Genomic DNA, 20664 nt, shown 5'->3' on the forward strand with positions numbered 1-20664 from the left:
ATAGACCACTCTAACAGTTACAGGGGGTACTAGACCACTAACAGTTACAGGGGGTGATAGACCACTAACAGTTACAGGAGGTACTAGACCACTAACAGTTACAGGGGGTACTAGACCACTAACAGTTACAGGAGGTACTAGACCACTAACAGTTACAGGGGGTGATAGACCACTAACAGTTACAGGGGGTGATAGACCACTAACAGTTACAGGGGGTACTAGACCACTAACAGTTACAGGGGGTGATAGACCACTAACAGTTACAGGAGGTACTAGACCACTAACAGTTACAGGAGGTACTAGACCACTAACAGTTACAGGGGGTACTAGACCACTAACAGTTACAGGAGGTACTAGACCACTAACAGTTACAGGGGGTGATAGACCACTAACAGTTACAGGGGGTACTAGACCACTAACAGTTACAGGGGGTACTAGACCACTAACAGTTACAGGAGGTACTAGACCACTAACAGTTACAGGGGTGATAGACCACTAACAGTTACAGGGGGTGATAGACCACTAACAGTTACAGGGGGTGATAGACCACTAACAGTTACAGGAGGTACTAGACCACTAACAGTTACAGGGGGTGATAGACTACACTAACAGTTACAGGGGGTGATAGACCACTCTAACAGTTACAGGGGGTACTAGAACACTAACAGTTACAGGGGGTGATAGACCACTAACAGTTACAGGAGGTACTAGACCACTCTAACAGTTCCATATGTTCTGTTCTTCCAGCTTCATCACCCATCACAGGGGTTCCGCTTCGCCACGGTCCGGGAGAGCAGTGCCGAGGATTACCTGAAGAAAAGCTTTCCAGAGATGCACGAATACATGAGACGGTACAACGTACCAGCAACCCCAGATGGAATAGAACATCTGAAGTGAGTCATGACTGTACAGTACTGACTCATCACAGCTTTAACATGGGTACCAACATGATACAATACTGACTCATCAGTACTGTATAATGGGTACCAACATGACACAATACTGACTCATCACAGCTTTAACATGGGTACCAAGATGATACAGTACTGACTCATCACAGCTTTAACATGGGTACCAACATGATACAGTACTGACTCATCACAGCTTTAACATGGGTACCAACATGATACAGTACTGACTCATCACAGCTTTAACATGGGTACCAACATGATACAGTACTGACTCATCACAGCTTTAACATGGGTACCAACATGATACAGTACTGACTCATCACAGCTTTAACATGGGTACCAACATGATACAGTACTGACTCATCACAGATTTAACATGGGTACCAACATGATACAGTACTGACTCATCACAGCTTTAACATGGGTACCAATACAGGCTTTATACAGGAGACTTCATAACAGTTCTGAATATGTCCCACTCATAATACTCTGCCACATAGGGCTAGATTTAACACGTTTAGTTCTGCAGTAAAACACCATAATACTCTAGATTTAACACGTTTAGTTCTGCAGTAAAACACCATAATACTCTGCCACACAGGGCTCGTTTTAACACGGACGATAAGAGGTCAATAGGAATGTCTCCATATATTGACAGTATGTGAGTGACATCGTTAGTGGCTCTGTGCTCTGCTCCATCCTCTCCAGTGATACACGTATTTGAAACCCAGGTCTACTGGAGGTGCTGGCTATGAATCTTGCTATGTGGCCTTTGATCCTCTCCTATATCTGCTACTCAATCTGAAACTGTTTCTTAAGTCATCTCACATCTTCTCTGGAGGAGAGCAGAGTTACTGGAACAGGGGCAGACGGCTCGGGGCTGAGGGCAGACGGCTCGGGGCTGAGGGCAGACGGCTCGGGGCTGAGGGCAGACGGCTCGGGGCTGAGGGCAGACGGCTCGGGGCTGAGGGCAGACGGCTCGGGGCTGAGGGCAGACGGCTCGGGGCTGAGGGCAGACGGCTCGGGGCTGAGGGCAGACGGCTCGGGCTGAGGGCAGACGGCTCCGGGCTGAGGGCAGGCGGGGCTGAGGGCAGGTTGGATGTGGTGACATATACAGTACCAGTCGAAAGTTTGGACACCAACTCATTCAAGGGTTTTTCTTTATTTTTACTCTTTTCTACGTTGTAGAATAATGGTGAAGACCAAAAAAAAAACGATAACGTAATACATATGGAATCATGTAGTGCCCAAAAAGTCTTCAACAAATCAAAATACACATGAAGCTGGTTGAGAGAATATCGAGATTGTGCAAAGCTGTCATCAAGGCAAACACTTGGCTACTTTGAAGAATCTAACATCCATTGTGATTTGTTTAACACTATTTTTGGGGTTACTACATGATTCCATATGTGTTATTTCATAGTTGTGATGTCGTCACTATTATTCTACAACGTAGAAAATAGTAAAAATAAAGAAAAACCCTTGAATGAGTTGGTGTCCAAACTTTTGACTGGTACTGTACATACCTTTCTCTCTGTGTGAGGGAGGTGAGGAGATGACTGAAGACTTGCACCTGCTCGCCACTGATCAGATCCTTCTGGAACGTATTCTGATAAGGAGGTGCATCCCGTATCGGCTTGCCTCAGTTTCTTTCCGAGCCAGAGATAGCCCTCCCACATCTTTACTATAGCCAGCAATATATATATATTAGTATGCACTGCATGAAAAAGGCTTAACATGTGGATGCCTGGAAGTTATTAAAATAGAATAAAATAAAATAAAATAGAATTGAAAAATAGCTAACGGCAGGCAGCCTAACGATTAAGAGTGGTGGGCCAGTTACCAAAAGGTAGATGATTCGAATCCCCAAGCTGCCTAGGTGAAAAGTCTGTCTGTGCCCTTGAGCAAGGCACTTCACCCTAATTGCTCCAATAAGTCACTCTGGATACGTGTCTGCTAAATGGCAACAATGTAAAATGTTGCATGTCTAACATCAGTAAGACTTAATCATGGACACTCTTACTGACAGCTGTGGCTGCTTTGTGTGATTTATTGTTGTCTCTACCTTCTTGCCCGTTGTGCTGTTTGTGCCTATAATCTTTGTACCCTGTTTTGTGCTGCTATCATGCTGTGTTGTCATGTTGTGTTGCTACCATGCTGTGTTGTCATGTTGTATTGCTACCATGCTGTGTTGTCATGTGTTGTTGCCATGCTGTGTTGTCATGTGTTGTTGCCATGCTGTGTTGTCATGTGTTGTTGCCATGCTGTGTTGTCATGTGTTGTTGCCATGCTGTGTTGTCATGTGTTGCTGCCATGCTGTGTTGTCATGTGTTGTTGCCATGCTGTGTTGTCATGTGTTGTTGACATGCTGTGTTGTCATGTGTTGTTGCCATGCTGTGTTGTCATGTGTTGTTGCCATGCTGTGTTCTCATGTGTTGTTGCCATGCTGTGTTGTCATGTGTTGTTGCCATGCTGTGTTGTTGTGTTGCCACCATGCTGTGTTGTTGTGTTGCTGTGTTGCTGTGTTGTTGTGTTGCTGTGTTGCTGTGTTGTTGTGTTGTTGTGTTGTTGTGTTGCTGCCATGCTGTGTTGTTGACATGCTGTGTTGTCATGTGTTGTTGACATGCTGTGTTGTCATGTGTTGTTGCCATGCTGTGTTCTCATGTGTTGTTGCCATGCTGTGTTGTCATGTGTTGTTGCCATGCTGTGTTGCTGTGTTGTTGTGTTGCTGTGTTGTTGTGTTGTTGCCATGCTGTGTTGTTGTGTTGTTGTGTTGTTGTGCTGTTGTGTTGTGTTGCTGCCATGCTGTGTTGTTGCCATGCTGTGTTGTTGTGTTGCTGCCATGCTGTGTTGTTGTGTTGCTGTGTTGTTGTGTTGCTGCCATGCTGTGTGGCTGCCATGCTGTGTTGTTCTGTTGCTGTGTTGTGTTGCTGCCATGCTGTGTTGTCATGTTTTGTTGCTGCCATGTTGTGTTGTCATGTGTTGCTGCCATGCTGTGTTGCTGCCATGCTGTGTTGTCATGTTTTGTTGCTGCCATGCTGTGTTGTCATGTTTTGTTGCTGCCATGCTGTGTTGCTGCCATGATGTGTTGTCATGTTGTGTTGCTGCCATGCTGTGTTGTCATGTGTTGTTGCTGCCATGCTGTGTTGTCATGTTGTGTTGCTGCCATTCTGTGTTGTCATGTGTTGCCGCCATGCTGTGTTGTTGTGTTGTGTTGCTGCCATTCTGTGTTGTCATGTGTTGCTGCCATGCTGTGTTGTCATGTGTTGCTGCCATGCTGTGTTGTTATGTTTTGTTGCTGCCATGCTGTGTTGTCATGTTGTGTTGCTGCCATGCTGTGTTGTCATGTCTTGTTGCTGCCATGCTGTGTTGTCATGTGTTGCTGCCATGCTGTGTTGTTCCCATGCTGTGTTGCTATATTTTGTTGCTGCCATGCTGTGTTGTTGCCATGCTGTGTTGTTATGTTTTGTTGCTGCCATGCTCTGTTGTTGCCATGCTGTGTTGTTATGTTTTGTTGCTGCCATGCTGTGTTGCTGCCATGCTGTGTTGCTGCCATGCTGTGTTGTTGCCATGCTGTGTTGTTATGTTTTGTTGCTGCCATGCTGTGTTGCTGCCATGCTCTGTTGTTCCCATGCTGTGTTGCTATATTTTGTTGCTGCCATGCTGTGTTGCTGCCATGCTCTGTTGTCATGTGTTGCTGCCATGCTGTGTTGTTCCCATGCTGTGTTGCTATATTTTGTTGCTGCCATGCTGTGTTGTTGCCATGCTGTGTTGTTATGTTTTGTTGCTGCCATGCTGTGTTGCTGCCATGCTGTGTTGCTGCCATGCTGTGTTGTTATGTTTTGTTGCTGCCATGCTGTGTTGCTGCCATGTTGTGTTGTTATGTTTTGTTGCTGCCATGCTGTGTTGTTGCCATGCTGTGTTGTTATGTTTTGTTGCTGCCATGCTGTGTTGCTGCCATGCTCTGTTGTTCCCATGCTGTGTTGCTATATTTTGTTGCTGCCATGCTGTGTTGCTGCCATGCTCTGTTGTCATGTGTTGCTGCCATGCTGTGTTGTTCCCATGCTGTGTTGCTATATTTTGTTGCTGCCATGCTGTGTTGTTGCCATGCTGTGTTGTTATGTTTTGTTGCTGCCATGCTGTGTTGCTGCCATGCTGTGTTGCTGCCATGCTGTGTTGTTATGTTTTGTTGCTGCCATGCTGTGTTGCTGCCATGTTGTGTTGCTGCCATGCTCTGTTGTTGCCATGCTGTGTTGTTATGTTTTGTTGCTGCCATGCTGTGTTGCTGCCATGCTCTGTTGTTCCCATGCTGTGTTGCTATATTTTGTTGCTGCCATGCTGTGTTGTTGCCATGCTGTGTTGTTATGTTTTGTTGCTGCCATGCTGTGTTGTCATGTGTTGCTGCCATGCTGTGTTGTCATGTGTTGCTGCCATGCTGTGTTGTTCCCATGCTGTGTTGCTATATTTTGTTGCTGCCATGCTGTGTTGTTGCCATGCTGTGTTGTCATGTGTTGCTGCCATGCTGTGTTGTTCCCATGCTGTGTTGCTATATTTTGTTGCTGCCATGCTGTGTTGTTGCCATGCTGTGTTGTTATGTTTTGTTGCTGCCATGCTGTGTTGCTGCCATGCTGTGTTGCTGCCATGCTCTGTTGTTGCCATGCTGTGTTGCTGCCATGCTGTGTTGCTGCCATGCTCTGTTGCTGCCATGCTGTGTTGCTGCCATGCTGTGTTGCTGCCATGCTGTGTTGCTGCCATGCTCTGTTGTTGCCATGCTGTGTTGTCATGTTGTGTTGCTGCCATGCTGTGTTGTTATGTTTTGTTGCTGCCATGCTGTGTTGTCATGTTGTGTTGTCATGTTGTGTTGTCATGTTGTGTTGTCATGTTGTGTTGCTGCTATGCTGTGTTGCTGCCATGCTGTGTTGTCATGTGTTGTTGCCATGCTGTGTTGTCATGTCTTGTTGCTGCCATGCTGTGTTGTCATGTGTTGCTGCCATGCTGTGTTGTTCCCATGCTGTGTTGCTATATTTTGTTGCTGCCATGCTGTGTTGTTGCCATGCTGTGTTGTTATGTTTTGTTGCTGCCATGCTGTGTTGCTGCCATGCTGTGTTGCTGCCATGCTGTGTTGCTGCTATGCTGTGTTGCTGCCATGCTGTGTTGTCATGTGTTGTTGCCATGCTGTGTTGTCATGTCTTGTTGCTGCCATGCTGTGTTGTCATGTTTTGTTGCTGCCATGCTGTGTTGCTGCCATGCTGTGTTGCTGCCATGCTGTGTTGCTGCTATGCTGTGTTGCTGCCATGCTGTGTTGCTGCTATGCTGTGTTGCTGCCATGCTGTGTTGTCATGTGTTGTTGCCATGCTGTGTTGTCATGTCTTGTTGCTGCCATGCTGTGTTGTCATGTGTTGCTGCCATGCTCTGTTGTTGCCATGCTGTGTTGTTATGTTTTGTTGCTGCCATGCTGTGTTGCTGCCATGCTCTGTTGTTCCCATGCTGTGTTGCTATATTTTGTTGCTGCCATGCTGTGTTGCTGCCATGCTCTGTTGTTGCCATGCTGTGTTGTCATGTGTTGCTGCCATGCTGTGTTGTTTCCATGCTGTGTTGCTATATTTTGTTGCTGCCATGCTGTGTTGTTGCCATGCTGTGTTGTTATGTTTTGTTGCTGCCATGCTGTGTTGCTGCCATGCTGTGTTGCTGCCATGCTCTGTTGTTATGTTTTGTTGCTGCCATGCTCTGTTGTTGCCATGCTCTGTTGTTGCCATGCTGTGTTGTCATGTGTTGTTGCCATGCTGTGTTGTCATGTGTTGCTGCCATGCTGTGTTGTTCCCATGCTGTGTTGCTATATTTTGTTGCTGCCATGCTGTGTTGTTGCCATGCTGTGTTGTTATGTTTTGTTGCTGCCATGCTGTGTTGTTGCCATGCTGTGTTATGTTTTGTTGCTGCCATGCTGTGTTGCTGCCATGCTGTGTTGCTGCCATGCTCTGTTGTTGCCATGCTCTGTTGCTGCCATGCTGTGTTGCTGCCATGCTGTGTTGCTGCCATGCTGTGTTGCTGCCATGCTCTGTTGTTGCCATGCTCTGTTGCTGCCATGCTGTGTTGCTGCCATGCTGTGTTGCTGCCATGCTCTGTTGCTGCCATGCTGTGTTGCTGCCATGCTGTGTTGCTGCCATGCTCTGTTGTTGCCATGCTGTGTTGTCATGTTGTGTTGCTGCCATGCTGTGTTGTTATGTTTTGTTGCTGCCATGCTCTGTTGTTGCCATGCTCTGTTGTTGCCATGCTGTGTTGTCATGTGTTGTTGCCATGCTGTGTTGTCATGTGTTGCTGCCATGCTGTGTTGTTCCCATGCTGTGTTGCTATATTTTGTTGCTGCCATGCTGTGTTGTTGCCATGCTGTGTTGTTATGTTTTGTTGCTGCCATGCTGTGTTGTTGCCATGCTGTGTTGTTATGTTTTGTTGCTGCCATGCTGTTTTGCTGCCATGCTGTGTTGCTGCCATGCTCTGTTGTTGCCATGCTCTGTTGCTGTCATGCTGTGTTGCTGCCATGCTGTGTTGCTGCCATGCTGTGTTGCTGCCATGCTCTGTTGTTGCCATGCTGTGTTGCTGCCATGCTGTGTTGCTGCCATGCTCTGTTGCTGCCATGCTGTGTTGCTGCCATGCTGTGTTGCTGCCATGCTGTGTTGCTGCCATGCTCTGTTGTTGCCATGCTGTGTTGTCATGTTGTGTTGCTGCCATGCTGTGTTGTTATGTTTTGTTGCTGCCATGCTGTGTTGTCATGTTGTGTTGTCATGTTGTGTTGTCATGTTGTGTTGCTGCTATGCTGTGTTGCTGCCATGCTGTGTTGTCATGTGTTGTTGCCATGCTGTGTTGTCATGTCTTGTTGCTGCCATGCTGTGTTGTCATGTGTTGCTGCCATGCTGTGTTGTTCCCATGCTGTGTTGCTATATTTTGTTGCTGCCATGCTGTGTTGTTGCCATGCTGTGTTGTTATGTTTTGTTGCTGCCATGCTGTGTTGCTGCCATGCTCTGTTGTTCCCATGCTGTGTTGCTATATTTTGTTGCTGCCATGCTGTGTTGCTGCCATGCTCTGTTGTTGCCATGCTGTGTTGTCATGTGTTGCTGCCATGCTGTGTTGTTCCCATGCTGTGTTGCTATATTTTGTTGCTGCCATGCTGTGTTGTTGCCATGCTGTGTTGTTATGTTTTGTTGCTGCCATGCTGTGTTGCTGCCATGCTGTGTTGCTGCCATGCTCTGTTGTTGCCATGCTGTGTTGCTGCCATGCTGTGTTGCTGCCATGCTCTGTTGCTGCCATGCTGTGTTGCTACCATGCTGTGTTGCTGCCATGCTGTGTTGCTGCCATGCTGTGTTGCTGCCATGCTCTGTTGCTGCCATGCTGTGTTGCTGCCATGCTGTGTTGCTGCCATGCTGTGTTGCTGCCATGCTCTGTTGTTGCCATGCTGTGTTGTCATGTTTTGTTGCTGCCATGCTGTGTTGCTGCCATGCTGTGTTGCTGCCATGCTGTGTTACATTTACATTACATTTAAGTCATTTAGCAGACGCTCTTATCCAGAGCGACTTACAAATTGGTGCATTCACCTTATGACATCCAGTGGAACAGCCACTTTACAATAGTGCATCTAAATATTTTAGGGGGGAGTGAGAAGGATTACTTATCCTATCCTAGGTATTCCTTAAAGAGGTGGGGTTTCAGGTGTCTCCGGAAGGTGGTGATTGACTCCGCTGTCCTGGCGTCGTGAGGGAGTTTGTTCCACCATTGGGGGGCCAGAGCAGCGAAAAGTTTTGACTGGGCTGAGCGGGAACTGTACTTCCTCAGTGGTAGGGAGGCGAGCAGGCCAGAGGTGGATGAACGCAGTGCCCTTGTTTGGGTGTAGGGCCTGATCAGAGCCTGGAGGTACTGAGGTGCCGTTCCCCTCACAGCTCCGTAGGCAAGCACCATGGTCTTGTAGCGGATGCGAGCTTCAACTGGAAGCCAGTGGAGAGAGCGGAGGAGCGGGGTGACGTGAGAGAACTTGGGAAGGTTGAACACCAGACGGGCTGCGGCGTTCTGGATGAGTTGTAGTGGTTTAATGGCACAGGCAGGGAGCCCAGCCAACAGCGAGTTGCAGTAATCCAGACGGGAGATGACAAGTGCCTGGATTAGGACCTGCGCCGCTTCCTGTGTGAGGCAGGGTCGTACTCTGCGGATGTTGTAGAGCATGAACCTACAGGAACGGGCCACCGCCTTGATTTTAGTTGAGAACGACAGGGTGTTGTCCAGGATCACGCCAAGGTTCTTAGCGCTCTGGGAGGAGGACACAATGGAGTTGTCAACCGTGATGGCGAGATCATGGAACGGGCAGTCCTTCCCCGGGAGGAAGAGCAGCTCCGTCTTGCCGAGGTTCAGCTTGAGGTGGTGATCCGTCATCCACACTGATATGTCTGCCACCTGGTCATCAGAAGGGGTAAAGGAGAAGATTAATTGTGTGTCGTCTGCATAGCAATGATAGGAGAGACCATGTGAGGTTATGACAGAGCCAAGTGACTTGATGTATAGCGAGAATAGGAGAGGGCCTAGAACAGAGCCCTGGGGGACACCAGTGGTGAGAGTGTTGTTGTGTTGCCGCCATGCTGTGTTGTTGTGTTGCTGCCATGCTGTGTTGTCATGTGTTGTTGCCATGCTGTGTTGTTGCCATGCTGTGTTGTTATGTTTTGTTGCTGCCATGCTGTGTTGTTGTGTTGCTGTGTTGTTGTGTTGCTGCCATGCTGTGTTGTTGTGTTGTTGCCATGCTGTGTTGTTGCCATGCTGTGTTGTTATGTTTTGTTGCTGCCATGCTGTGTTGTTGTGTTGCTGTGTTGTGTTGCTGCCATGATGTGTTGTGTTGTTGTGTTGCTGCCATGATGTGTTGTGTTGTTGTGTTGCTGCCATGCTGTGTGGCTGCCATGCTGTGTTGTTATGTTTTGTTGCTGCCATGATGTGTTGTTATGTTTTGTTGCTGCCATGCTGTGTTGTCATGTTGTGTTGCTGCCATGCTGTGTTGTCATGTGTTGTTGCTGCCATGCTGTGTTGTCATGTTGTGTTGCTGCTATGCTGTGTTGCTGCCATGCTGTGCTGTCATTTGTTGTTGCCATGCTGTGTTGTCATGTGTTCCTGCCATGCTGTGTTGTCATTTGTTGTTGCCATGCTGTGTTGTCATGTTATGTTGCTGCCATGCTGTGTTGTCATGTTGTGTTGCTGCTATGCTGTGTTGCTGCCATGCTGTGTTGTCATTTGTTGTTGCCATGCTGTGTTGTCATGTTGTGTTGCTGCTATGCTGTGTTGCTGCCATGCTGTGTTGTCATGTGTTGTTGCCATGCTGTGTTGTCATGTTGTGTTGCTGCTATGCTGTGTTGCTGCCATGCTGTGTTGTCATGTTTTGTTGTTGCCATGCTGTGTTGTCATGTGTTGCTGCCATGCTGTGTTGCTGCCATGCTGTGTTGTCATGTGTTGTTGTTGCCATGCTGTGTTGTCATGTGTTGCTGCCATGCTGTGTTGCTGCCATGCTGTGTTGTCATGTGTTGTTGCTGCCATGCTGTGTTGTCATGTTTTGTTGCTGTCATGTTTTGTTGCTGCCATGTTGTGTTGCTGCCATGTTGTTCTGTTACCATGTTGCGCTGCTACCATGTTGTTCTGTTAGCATGTTGTGTTTTCATGTGTTGCTGCCATGCTGTGTTGTCATGTGTTGTTGTTGCCATGCTGTGTTGTCATGTGTTGCTGCCATGCTGTGTTGCTGCCATGCTGTGTTGTCATGTTTTGTTGCTGTCATGTTTTGTTGCTGCCATGTTGTGTTGCTGCCATGCTGTGTTGTCATGTTGTGTTGCTGCCATGCTGAGTTGTCATGTTTTGCTGCCATGCTGTGTTGCTGTGTTGTTGTGTTGCTGCCATGCTGTGTTGTTGTGTTGCCGCCATGCTGTGTTGTCATGTTGTGTTGCTGCCATGCTGTGTTGTCATGTGTTGTTGCCATGCTGTGTTGTCATGTTTTGTTGCTGCTATGCTGTGTTGCTGCCATGCTCTGTAGTCATGTGTTGCTGCCATGTTGTGTTGACTCTTGTCGTGATGTGTGTATTCAGTAGCACAGTAGCAAATTGTGTGTCTTTTCAGGCATGATCCACAGCAACTGGATGCTTTCATCATGGACAAGGCCTTACTAGACCACGAGGTGTCTATAGATGCAGAATGCAAGACACTCACTGTGGGGAAACCATTTGCAATTGAAGGCAAGTAGATTGACATGAAATAAGGTGTTAATTATGTATCCATAATGAAGAGGAACAAGACAGGTATGCCCTTTGTCCCCTCTCCCTTTTGTGCTAGCTACAGAACTACTGGTATAAAGGATAAGACAAGACATTATAATATAGAACCACTGGTATAAAGGATAGACAAGACATTATAATATAGAACCACTGGTAGAAAGGATAAGACAAGACATTATAATATAGAACCACTGGTAGAAAGGTTAAGACAAGACATTATAATATAGACATTACAATATAGAACCACTGGTAGAAAGGATAAGACAAGACATTATAATATAGAACCACTGGTAGAAAGACATTATAATATAAACATTACAATATAAGACAAGACATTATAATATAGAACCACTGGTAGAAAGGATAAGACAAGACATTATAATATAGAACCAACCACATTATAATATAGAACCAAGGATAAGACAAGACATTATAATATAGAACCACTAGACATTATAAAAGAACCACTGGTAGAAAGGATAAGATAAGACATTATAATATAGAACCACTGGTAGAAAGGATAAGACATTATAATATAGAACCACTGGTAGAAAGGATAAGACAAGACATTATAATATAGAACCACTGGTAGAAAGGATAAGACAAGACATTATAATATAGAACCACTGGTAGAAAGGATAAGACAAGACATTATAATATAGAACCACTGGTAGAAAGGATAAGACAAGACATTATAATATAGAACCACTGGTAGAAAGGATAAGACAAGACATTATAATATAGAACCTGGTAGAAAGGACTAAGACATTATAGTATAGAACCACTGGAGAAAGGATAAGACAAGACATTATAATATAGAACCACTGGTAGAAAGGATAAGACAAGACATTATAATATAGAACCACTGGTAGAAAGGATAAGACAAGACATTATAATATAGAACCACTGGTAGAAAGGATAAGACAAGACATTATAATATAGAACCACTGGTAGAAAGGATAAGACAAGACATTATAATATAGAACCACTGGTAGAAAGGATAAGACAAGACATTATAATATAGAACCACTGGTAGAAAGGATAAGACAAGACATTATAATATAGAACCACTGGTATAAAGGATAAGACAAGACATTATAATATAGAACCACTGGTAGAAAGGATAAGACAAGACATTATAATATAGAACCACTGGTAGAAAGGATAAGACAAGACATTATAATATAGAACCACTGGTAGAAAGGATAAGACAAGACATTATAATATAGAACCACTGGTAGAAAGGATAAGACAAGACATTGTAATAAGACATTATAATATAGAACCACTGGTAGAAAGGATAAGACAAGACATTATAATATAGAACCACTGGTAGAAAGGATAAGACAAGACATTGTAATATAGACATTATAATATAGAACCACTGGTAGAAAGGATAAGACAAGACATTATAATATAGAACCACTGGTAGAAAGATAAGACAAGACATTATAATATAGAACCACTGGTAGAAAGGATAAGACAAGACATTATAATATAGAACCACTGGTAGAAAGGATAAGACAAGACATTATAATATAGAACCACTGGTAGAAAGGATAAGACAAGACATTATAATATAGAACCACTGGTAGAAAGGATAAGACAAGACATTATAATATAGAACCACTGGTATAAAGGATAAGACAAGACATTATAATATAGAACCACTGGTAGAAAGGACAAGACAATACATTATAATATAGAACCACTGGTATAAAGGATAAGACAAGACATTATAATATAGAACCACTGGTAAAAAGGATACAACATTATAATATAGACATTATAATATAGAACCACTGGTATAAAGGACAAGACAAGACATTATAATATAGAACCACTGGCAGAAAGGATGAGACAAGACATTATAATATAAAACCACTGGTAGAAAGGATAAGACAAGACATTATAATATAGAACCACTGGTAGAAAGGATAAGACAAGACATTATAATATAGAACCACTGGTAGAAAGGATAAGACAATTCATTATAATATAGAACCACTGGTAGAAAGGATAAGACAAGACATTATAATATAGAACCACTGGTAGAAAGGATAAGACAAGACATTATAATATAGAACCACTGGTAGAAAGGATAAGACAAGACATTATAATATAGAACCACTGGTATAAAGGATAAGACAAGACATTATAATATAGAACCACTGGTAGAAAGGATAAGACAAGACATTATAATATAGAACCACTGGTAGAAAGGATAAGACAAGACATTATAATATAGAACCACTGGTAGAAAGGATAAGACAAGACATTATAATATAGAACCACTGGTAGAAAGGATAAGACAAGACATTATAATATAGAACCACTGGTAGAAAGGATAAGACAAGACATTATAATATAGAACCACTGGTAGAAAGGATAAGACAAGACATTATAATATAGAACCACTGGTAGAAAGGATAAGACAAGACATTATAATATAGACATTATAATATAGACATTATAATATAGAACCACTGGTAGAAAGGATAAGACAAGACATTATAATATAGAACCACTGGTAGAAAGGATAAGACAAGACATTATAATATAGACATTATAATATAGACATTATAATATAAAACCACTGGTAGAAAGGATAAGACAAGACATTATAATATAGAACCACTGGTAGAAAGGATAAGACAAGACATTATAATATAGAACCACTGGTAGAAAGGATAAGACAAGACATTATAATATAGAACCACTGGTAGAAAGGATAAGACAAGACATTATAATATAGAACCACTGGTAGAAAGGATAAGACAAGACATTATAATATAGAACCACTGGTATAAAGGATAAGACAAGACATTATAATATAGAACCACTGGTAGAAAGGATAAGACAAGACATTATAATATATAGAACCACTGGTAGAAAGGATAAGATAAGACATTATAATATAGAACCACTGGTAGAAAGGATAAGACAAGACATTATAATATAGAACCACTGGTAGAAAGGATAAGACAAGACATTATAATATAGAACCACTGGTAGAAAGGATAAGACAAGACATTATAATATAGAACCACTGGTATAAAGGATAAGACAAGACATTATAATATAGAACCACTGGTAGAAAGGATAAGACAAGACATTATAATATAGAACCACTGGTAGAAAGGATAAGACAAGACATTATAATATAGACATATATAGAACCACTGGTAGAAAGGATAAGACAAGACATTATAATATAGAACCACTGGTAGAAAGGATAAGACAAGACATTATAATATAGAACCACTGGTAGAAAGGATAAGACAAGACATTATAATATAGAACCACTGGTAGAAAGGATAAGACAAGACATTATAATATAGAACCACTGGTAGAAAGGATAAGACAAGACATTATAATATAGAACCACTGGTAGAAAGGATAAGACAAGACATTATAATATAGAACCACTGGTAGAAAGGATAAGACAAGACATTATAATATAGAACCACTGGTAGAAAGGATAAGACAAGACATTATAATATAGAACCACTGGTAGAAAGGATAAGACAAGACATTATAATATAGAACCACTGGTAGAAAGGATAAGACAAGACATTATAATATAGAACCACTGGTAGAAAGGATAAGACAAGACATTATAATATAGAACCACTGGTAGAAAGGATAAGACAAGACATTATAATATAGACATTATAATATAGAACCACTGGTAGAAAGGATAAGACAAGACATTATAATATAGAACCACTGGTAGAAAGGATAAGACAAGACATTATAATATAGAACCACTGGTAGAAAGGATAAGACAAGACATTATAATATAGAACCACTGGTAGAAAGGATAAGACAAGACATTATAATATAGAACCACTGGTAGAAAGGATAAGACAAGACATTATAATACAGAACCACTGGTAGAAAGGATAAGACAAGACATTATAATATAGAACCACTGGTAGAAAGGATAAGACAATACATTATAATATAGACATTATAGTATAGAACCACTGGTATAAAGGATAAGACAAGACATTATAATATAGAACCACTGGTATAAAGGAAAAGACAAGACATTATAATATAGAACCACTGGTAGAAAGGATAAGACAAGACATTATAGTATAGAACCACTGGTAGAAAGGATAAGACAAGACATTATAATATAGAACCACTGGTATAAAGGATAAGACAAGACATTATAATATAGAACCACTGGTAGAAAGGATAAGACATTATAATATAGAATCACTGGTAGAAAGGACAAGACAAGACATTATAATATAGAACCACTGGTAGAAAGGATAAGACAAGACATTATAATATAGAACCACTCGTATAAAGGATATGACAAGACATTATAATATAGAACCACTGGTAGAAAGGATAAGACAAGACATTATAATATAGAACCACTGGTATAAAGGATAAGACAAGACATTATAATATAGAACCACTGGTAGAAAGGATAAGACAAGACATTATAGACATTATAATATAGAACCACTGGTAGAAAGGATAAGACAAGACATTATAATATAGAACCACTGGTAGAAAGGATAAGACAAGACATTATAATATAGAACCACTGGTAGAAAGGATAAGACAAGACATTATAATATAGAACCACTGGTAGAAAGGATAAGACAAGACATTATAATATAGAACCACTGGTAGAAAGGATAAGACAAGACATTATAATAAGACATTATAATATAGAACCACTGGTAGAAAGGATAAGACAAGACATTATAATATAGAACCACTGGTAGAAAGGATAAGACAAGACATTATAATATAGAACCACTGGTAGAAAGGATAAGACAAGACATTATAATATAGAACCACTGGTAGAAAGGATAAGACAAGACATTATAATATAGAACCACTGGCAGAAAGGATAAGACAAGACATTATAATATAGAACCACTGGTAGAAAGGATAAGACAAGACATTATAATATAGAACCACTGGTAGAAAGGATAAGACAAGACATTATAATATAGAACCACTGGTAGAAAGGATAAGACAAGACATTATAATATAGAACCACTGGTAGAAAGGATAAGACAAGACATTATAATATAGACATTATAATATAGAACCACTGGTAGAAAGGATAAGACAAGACATTATAATATAGAACCACTGGTAGAAAGGATAAGACAAGACATTATAATATAGACATTATAATATAGAACCACTGGTAGAAAGGATAAGACAAGACATTATAATATAGAACCACTGGTAGAAAGGATAAGACAAGACATTATAATATAGAACCACTGGTAGAAAGGATAAGACAAGACATTATAATATAGAACCACTGGTAGAAAGAATAAGACAAGACATTATAATATAGAACCACTGGTAGAAAGGATAAGACAAGACATTATAATATAGAACCACTGGTAGAAAGGATAAGACATTATAATAAGACATTATAATATAGAACCACTGGTAGAAAGGATAAGACAAGACATTATAATATAGAACCACTGGTAGAAAGGATAAGACAAGACATTATAATATAGAACCACTGGTAGAAAGGATAAGACAAGACATTATAATATAGAACCACTGGTAGAAAGGATAAGACAAGACATTATAATATAGAACCACTGGTATAAAGGATAAGACAAGACATTATAATATAGAACCACTGGTAGAAAGGATAAGACAAGACATTATAATATAGACATTATAATATAGAACCACTGGTATAAAGGATAAGACAAGACATTATAATATAGAACCACTGGTAGAAAGGATAAGACAAGACATTATAATATAGAACCACTGGTAGAAAGGATAAGACAAGACATTATAATATAGAACCACTGGTAGAAAGGATAAGACAAGACATTATAATATAGAACCACTGGTAGAAAGGATAAGACAAGACATTATAATATAGACCACTGGTAGAAAGGATAAGACAAGACATTATAATATACCACTGGTAGAAAGGATAAGACAAGACATTATAATATAGAACCACTGGTAGAAAGGATAAGACAAGACATTATAATATAGAACCACTGGTAGAAAGGATAAGACAAGACATTATAATATAGAACCACTGGTAGAAAGGATAAGACAAGACATTATAATATAGAACCACTGGTAGAAAGGATAAGACAAGACATTATAATATAGAACCACTGGTAGAAAGGATAAGACAAGACATTATAATATAGAACCACTGGTAGAAAGGATAAGACAAGACATTATAATATAGAACCACTGGTAGAAAGGATAAGACAAGACATTATAAAATAGAACCACTGGTAGAAAGGATAAGACAAGACATTATAATATAGAACCACTGGTAGAAAGGATAAGACAAGACATTATAATATAGAACCACTGGTAGAAAGGATAAGACAAGACATTATAATATAGAACCACTGGTAGAAAGGATAAGACAAGACATTATAATATAGAACCACTGGTAGAAAGGATAAGACAAGACATTATAATATAGAACCACTGGTAGAAAGGATAAGACAAGACATTATAATATAGACATTATAATATAGACATTATAATATAAAACCACTGGTAGAAAGGATAAGACAAGACATTATAATATAGAACCACTGGTAGAAAGGATAAGACAAGACATTATAATATAGAACCACTGGTAGAAAGGATAAGACAAGACATTATAATATAGAACCACTGGTAGAAAGGATAAGACAAGACATTATAATATAGAACCACTGGTAGAAAGGATAAGACAAGACATTATAATATAGAACCACTGGTAGAAAGGATAAGACAAGACATTATAATATAGAACCACTGGTAGAAAGGATAAGACAAGACATTATAATATAGAACCACTGGTAGAAAGGATAAGACAAGACATTATAATATAGAACCACTGGTATAAAGGATAAGACAAGACATTATAATATAGAACCACTGGTAGAAAGGATAAGACAAGACATTATAATATAGAACCACTGGTAGAAAGGATAAGACAAGACATTATAATATAGAACCACTGGTATAAAGGATAAGACAAGACATTATAATATAGAACCACTGGTAGAAAGGATAAGACAAGACATTATAATATAGAACCACTGGTATAAAGGATAAGACAAGACATTATAATATAGACATTATAATATAGAACCACTGGTATAAAGGATAAGACAAGACATTATAATATAGAACCACTGGTAGAAAGGACAAGACAAGACATTATAATATAGAACCACTGGTAAAAAGGATACAACATTATAATATAGACATTATAATATAGAACCACTGGTATAAAGGACAAGACAAGACATTATAATATAGAACCACAGGCAGAAAGGATGAGACAAGACATTATAATATAAAACCACTGGTAGAAAGGATAAGACAAGACATTATAATATAGAACCACTGGTAGAAAGGATAAGACAAGACATTATAATATAGAACCACTGGTAGAAAGGATAAGACATTATAATATAGAACCACTGGTAGAAAGGACAAGACAAGACATTATAATATAGAACCACTGGTAGAAAGGATAAGACAAGACATTATAATATAGAACCACTGGTAGAAAGGATAAGACAAGACATTATAATATAGAACCACTGGTAGAAAGGATAAGACAAGACATTATAATATAGAACCACTGGTAGAAAGGATAAGACAAGACATTATAATATAGAACCACTGGTAGAAAGGATAAGACAAGACATTATAATATAGAACCACTGGTAGAAAGGATAAGACAAGACATTATAATATAGAACCACTGGTAGAAAGGATAAGACAAGACATTATAATATAGAACCACTGGTAGAAAGGATAAGACAAGACATTATAATATAGAACCACTGGTAGAAAGGATAAGACAAGACATTATAATATAGAACCACTGGTAGAAAGGATAAGACAAGACATTATAATATAGAACCACTGGTAGAAAGGATAAGACAAGACATTATAATATAGAACCACTGGTAGAAAGGATAAGACAAGACATTATAATATAGAACCACTGGTATAAAGGATAAGACAAGACATTATAGTATAGAACCACTGGTATAAAGGATAAGACAAGACATTATAATATAGAACCACTGGTAGAAAGGATAAGATAAGACATTATAATATAGAACCACTGGTAGAAAGGATAAGACAAGACATTATAATATAGAACCACTGGTAGAAAGGACAAGACAAGACATTATAATATAGAACCACAGGTATAAAGGATAAGACAAGACATAATATAGAACCACTGGTAGAAAGGATAAGACAAGACATTATAATATAGAACCACTGGTAGAAAGGATAAGACAAGACATTATAATATAGAACCACTGGTAGAAAGGATAAGACAAGACATTATAATATAGAACCACTGGTAGAAAGGATAAGACAAGACATTATAATATAGAACCACTGGTAGAAAGGATAAGACAAGACATTATAATATAGAACCACTGGTAGAAAGGATAAGACAAGACATTATAATATAGAACCACTGGTAGAAAGGATAAGACAAGACATTATAATATAGAACCACTGGTAGAAAGGATAAGACAAGACATTATAATATATAGAACCACTGGTAGAAAGGATAAGACAAGACATTATAATATAGAACCACTGGTAGAAAGGATAAGACAAGACATTATAATATAGAACCACTGGTATAAAGGATAAGACAAGACATTATAATATAGAACCACTGGTAGAAAGGATAAGACAAGACATTATAATATAGAACCACTGGTAGAAAGGATAAGACAAGACATTATAATATAGAACCACTGGTAGAAAGGATAAGACAAGACATTATAATATAGAACCACTGGTAGAAAGGATAAGACAAGACATTATAATATAGAACCACTGGTAGAAAGGATAAGACAAGACATTATAATATAGAACCACTGGTAGAAAGGATAAGACAAGACATTATAATATAGAACCACTGGTAGAAAGGATAAGACAAGACATTATAATATAGAACCACTGGTAGAAAGGATAAGACAAGACATTATAATATAGAACCACTGGTAGAAAGGATAAGACAAGACATTATAATATATAGAACCACTGGTAGAAAGGATAAGACAAGACATTATAATATAGAACCACTGGTAGAAAGGATAAGACAAGACATTATAATATAGAACCACTGGTAGAAAGGATAAGACAAGACATTATAATATAGAACCACTGGTAGAAAGGATAAGACAAGACATTATAATATAGAACCACTGGTAGAAAGGATAAGACAAGACATTATAATATAGAACCACTGGTAGAAAGGATAAGACAAGACATTATAATATAGAACCACTGGTAGAAAGGATAAGACAAGACATTATAATATAGAACCACTGGTAGAAAGGATAAGACAAGACATTATAATATAGAACCACTGGTAGAAAGGATAAGACAAGACATTATAATATAGAACCACTGGTAGAAAGAGGATAAGACAAGACATTATAATATAGAAC

The 20664-nt window shown here is 40.0% G+C and overlaps 1 protein-coding gene across 1 annotated transcript in view; it reads left to right on the plus strand.

The window, feature by feature from the left end:
• The window catches only part of LOC118378790 (glutamate receptor ionotropic, NMDA 3A-like), a 115588-nt gene that overhangs the window by 48083 nt on the left and 46841 nt on the right, over nucleotides 1–20664 (plus strand). Inside the window, exons 5-6 of the mRNA XM_052526013.1 lie at nucleotides 748–893; nucleotides 11040–11155. Coding sequence (XP_052381973.1) covers nucleotides 748–893; nucleotides 11040–11155 — 262 coding nt within the window. The remainder of the gene's footprint in view (nucleotides 1–747; nucleotides 894–11039; nucleotides 11156–20664) is intronic.

Source organism: Oncorhynchus keta, chromosome 9, assembly GCF_023373465.1.
Source record: "Oncorhynchus keta strain PuntledgeMale-10-30-2019 chromosome 9, Oket_V2, whole genome shotgun sequence".
Lineage (NCBI taxonomy): Eukaryota > Metazoa > Chordata > Actinopteri > Salmoniformes > Salmonidae > Oncorhynchus > Oncorhynchus keta.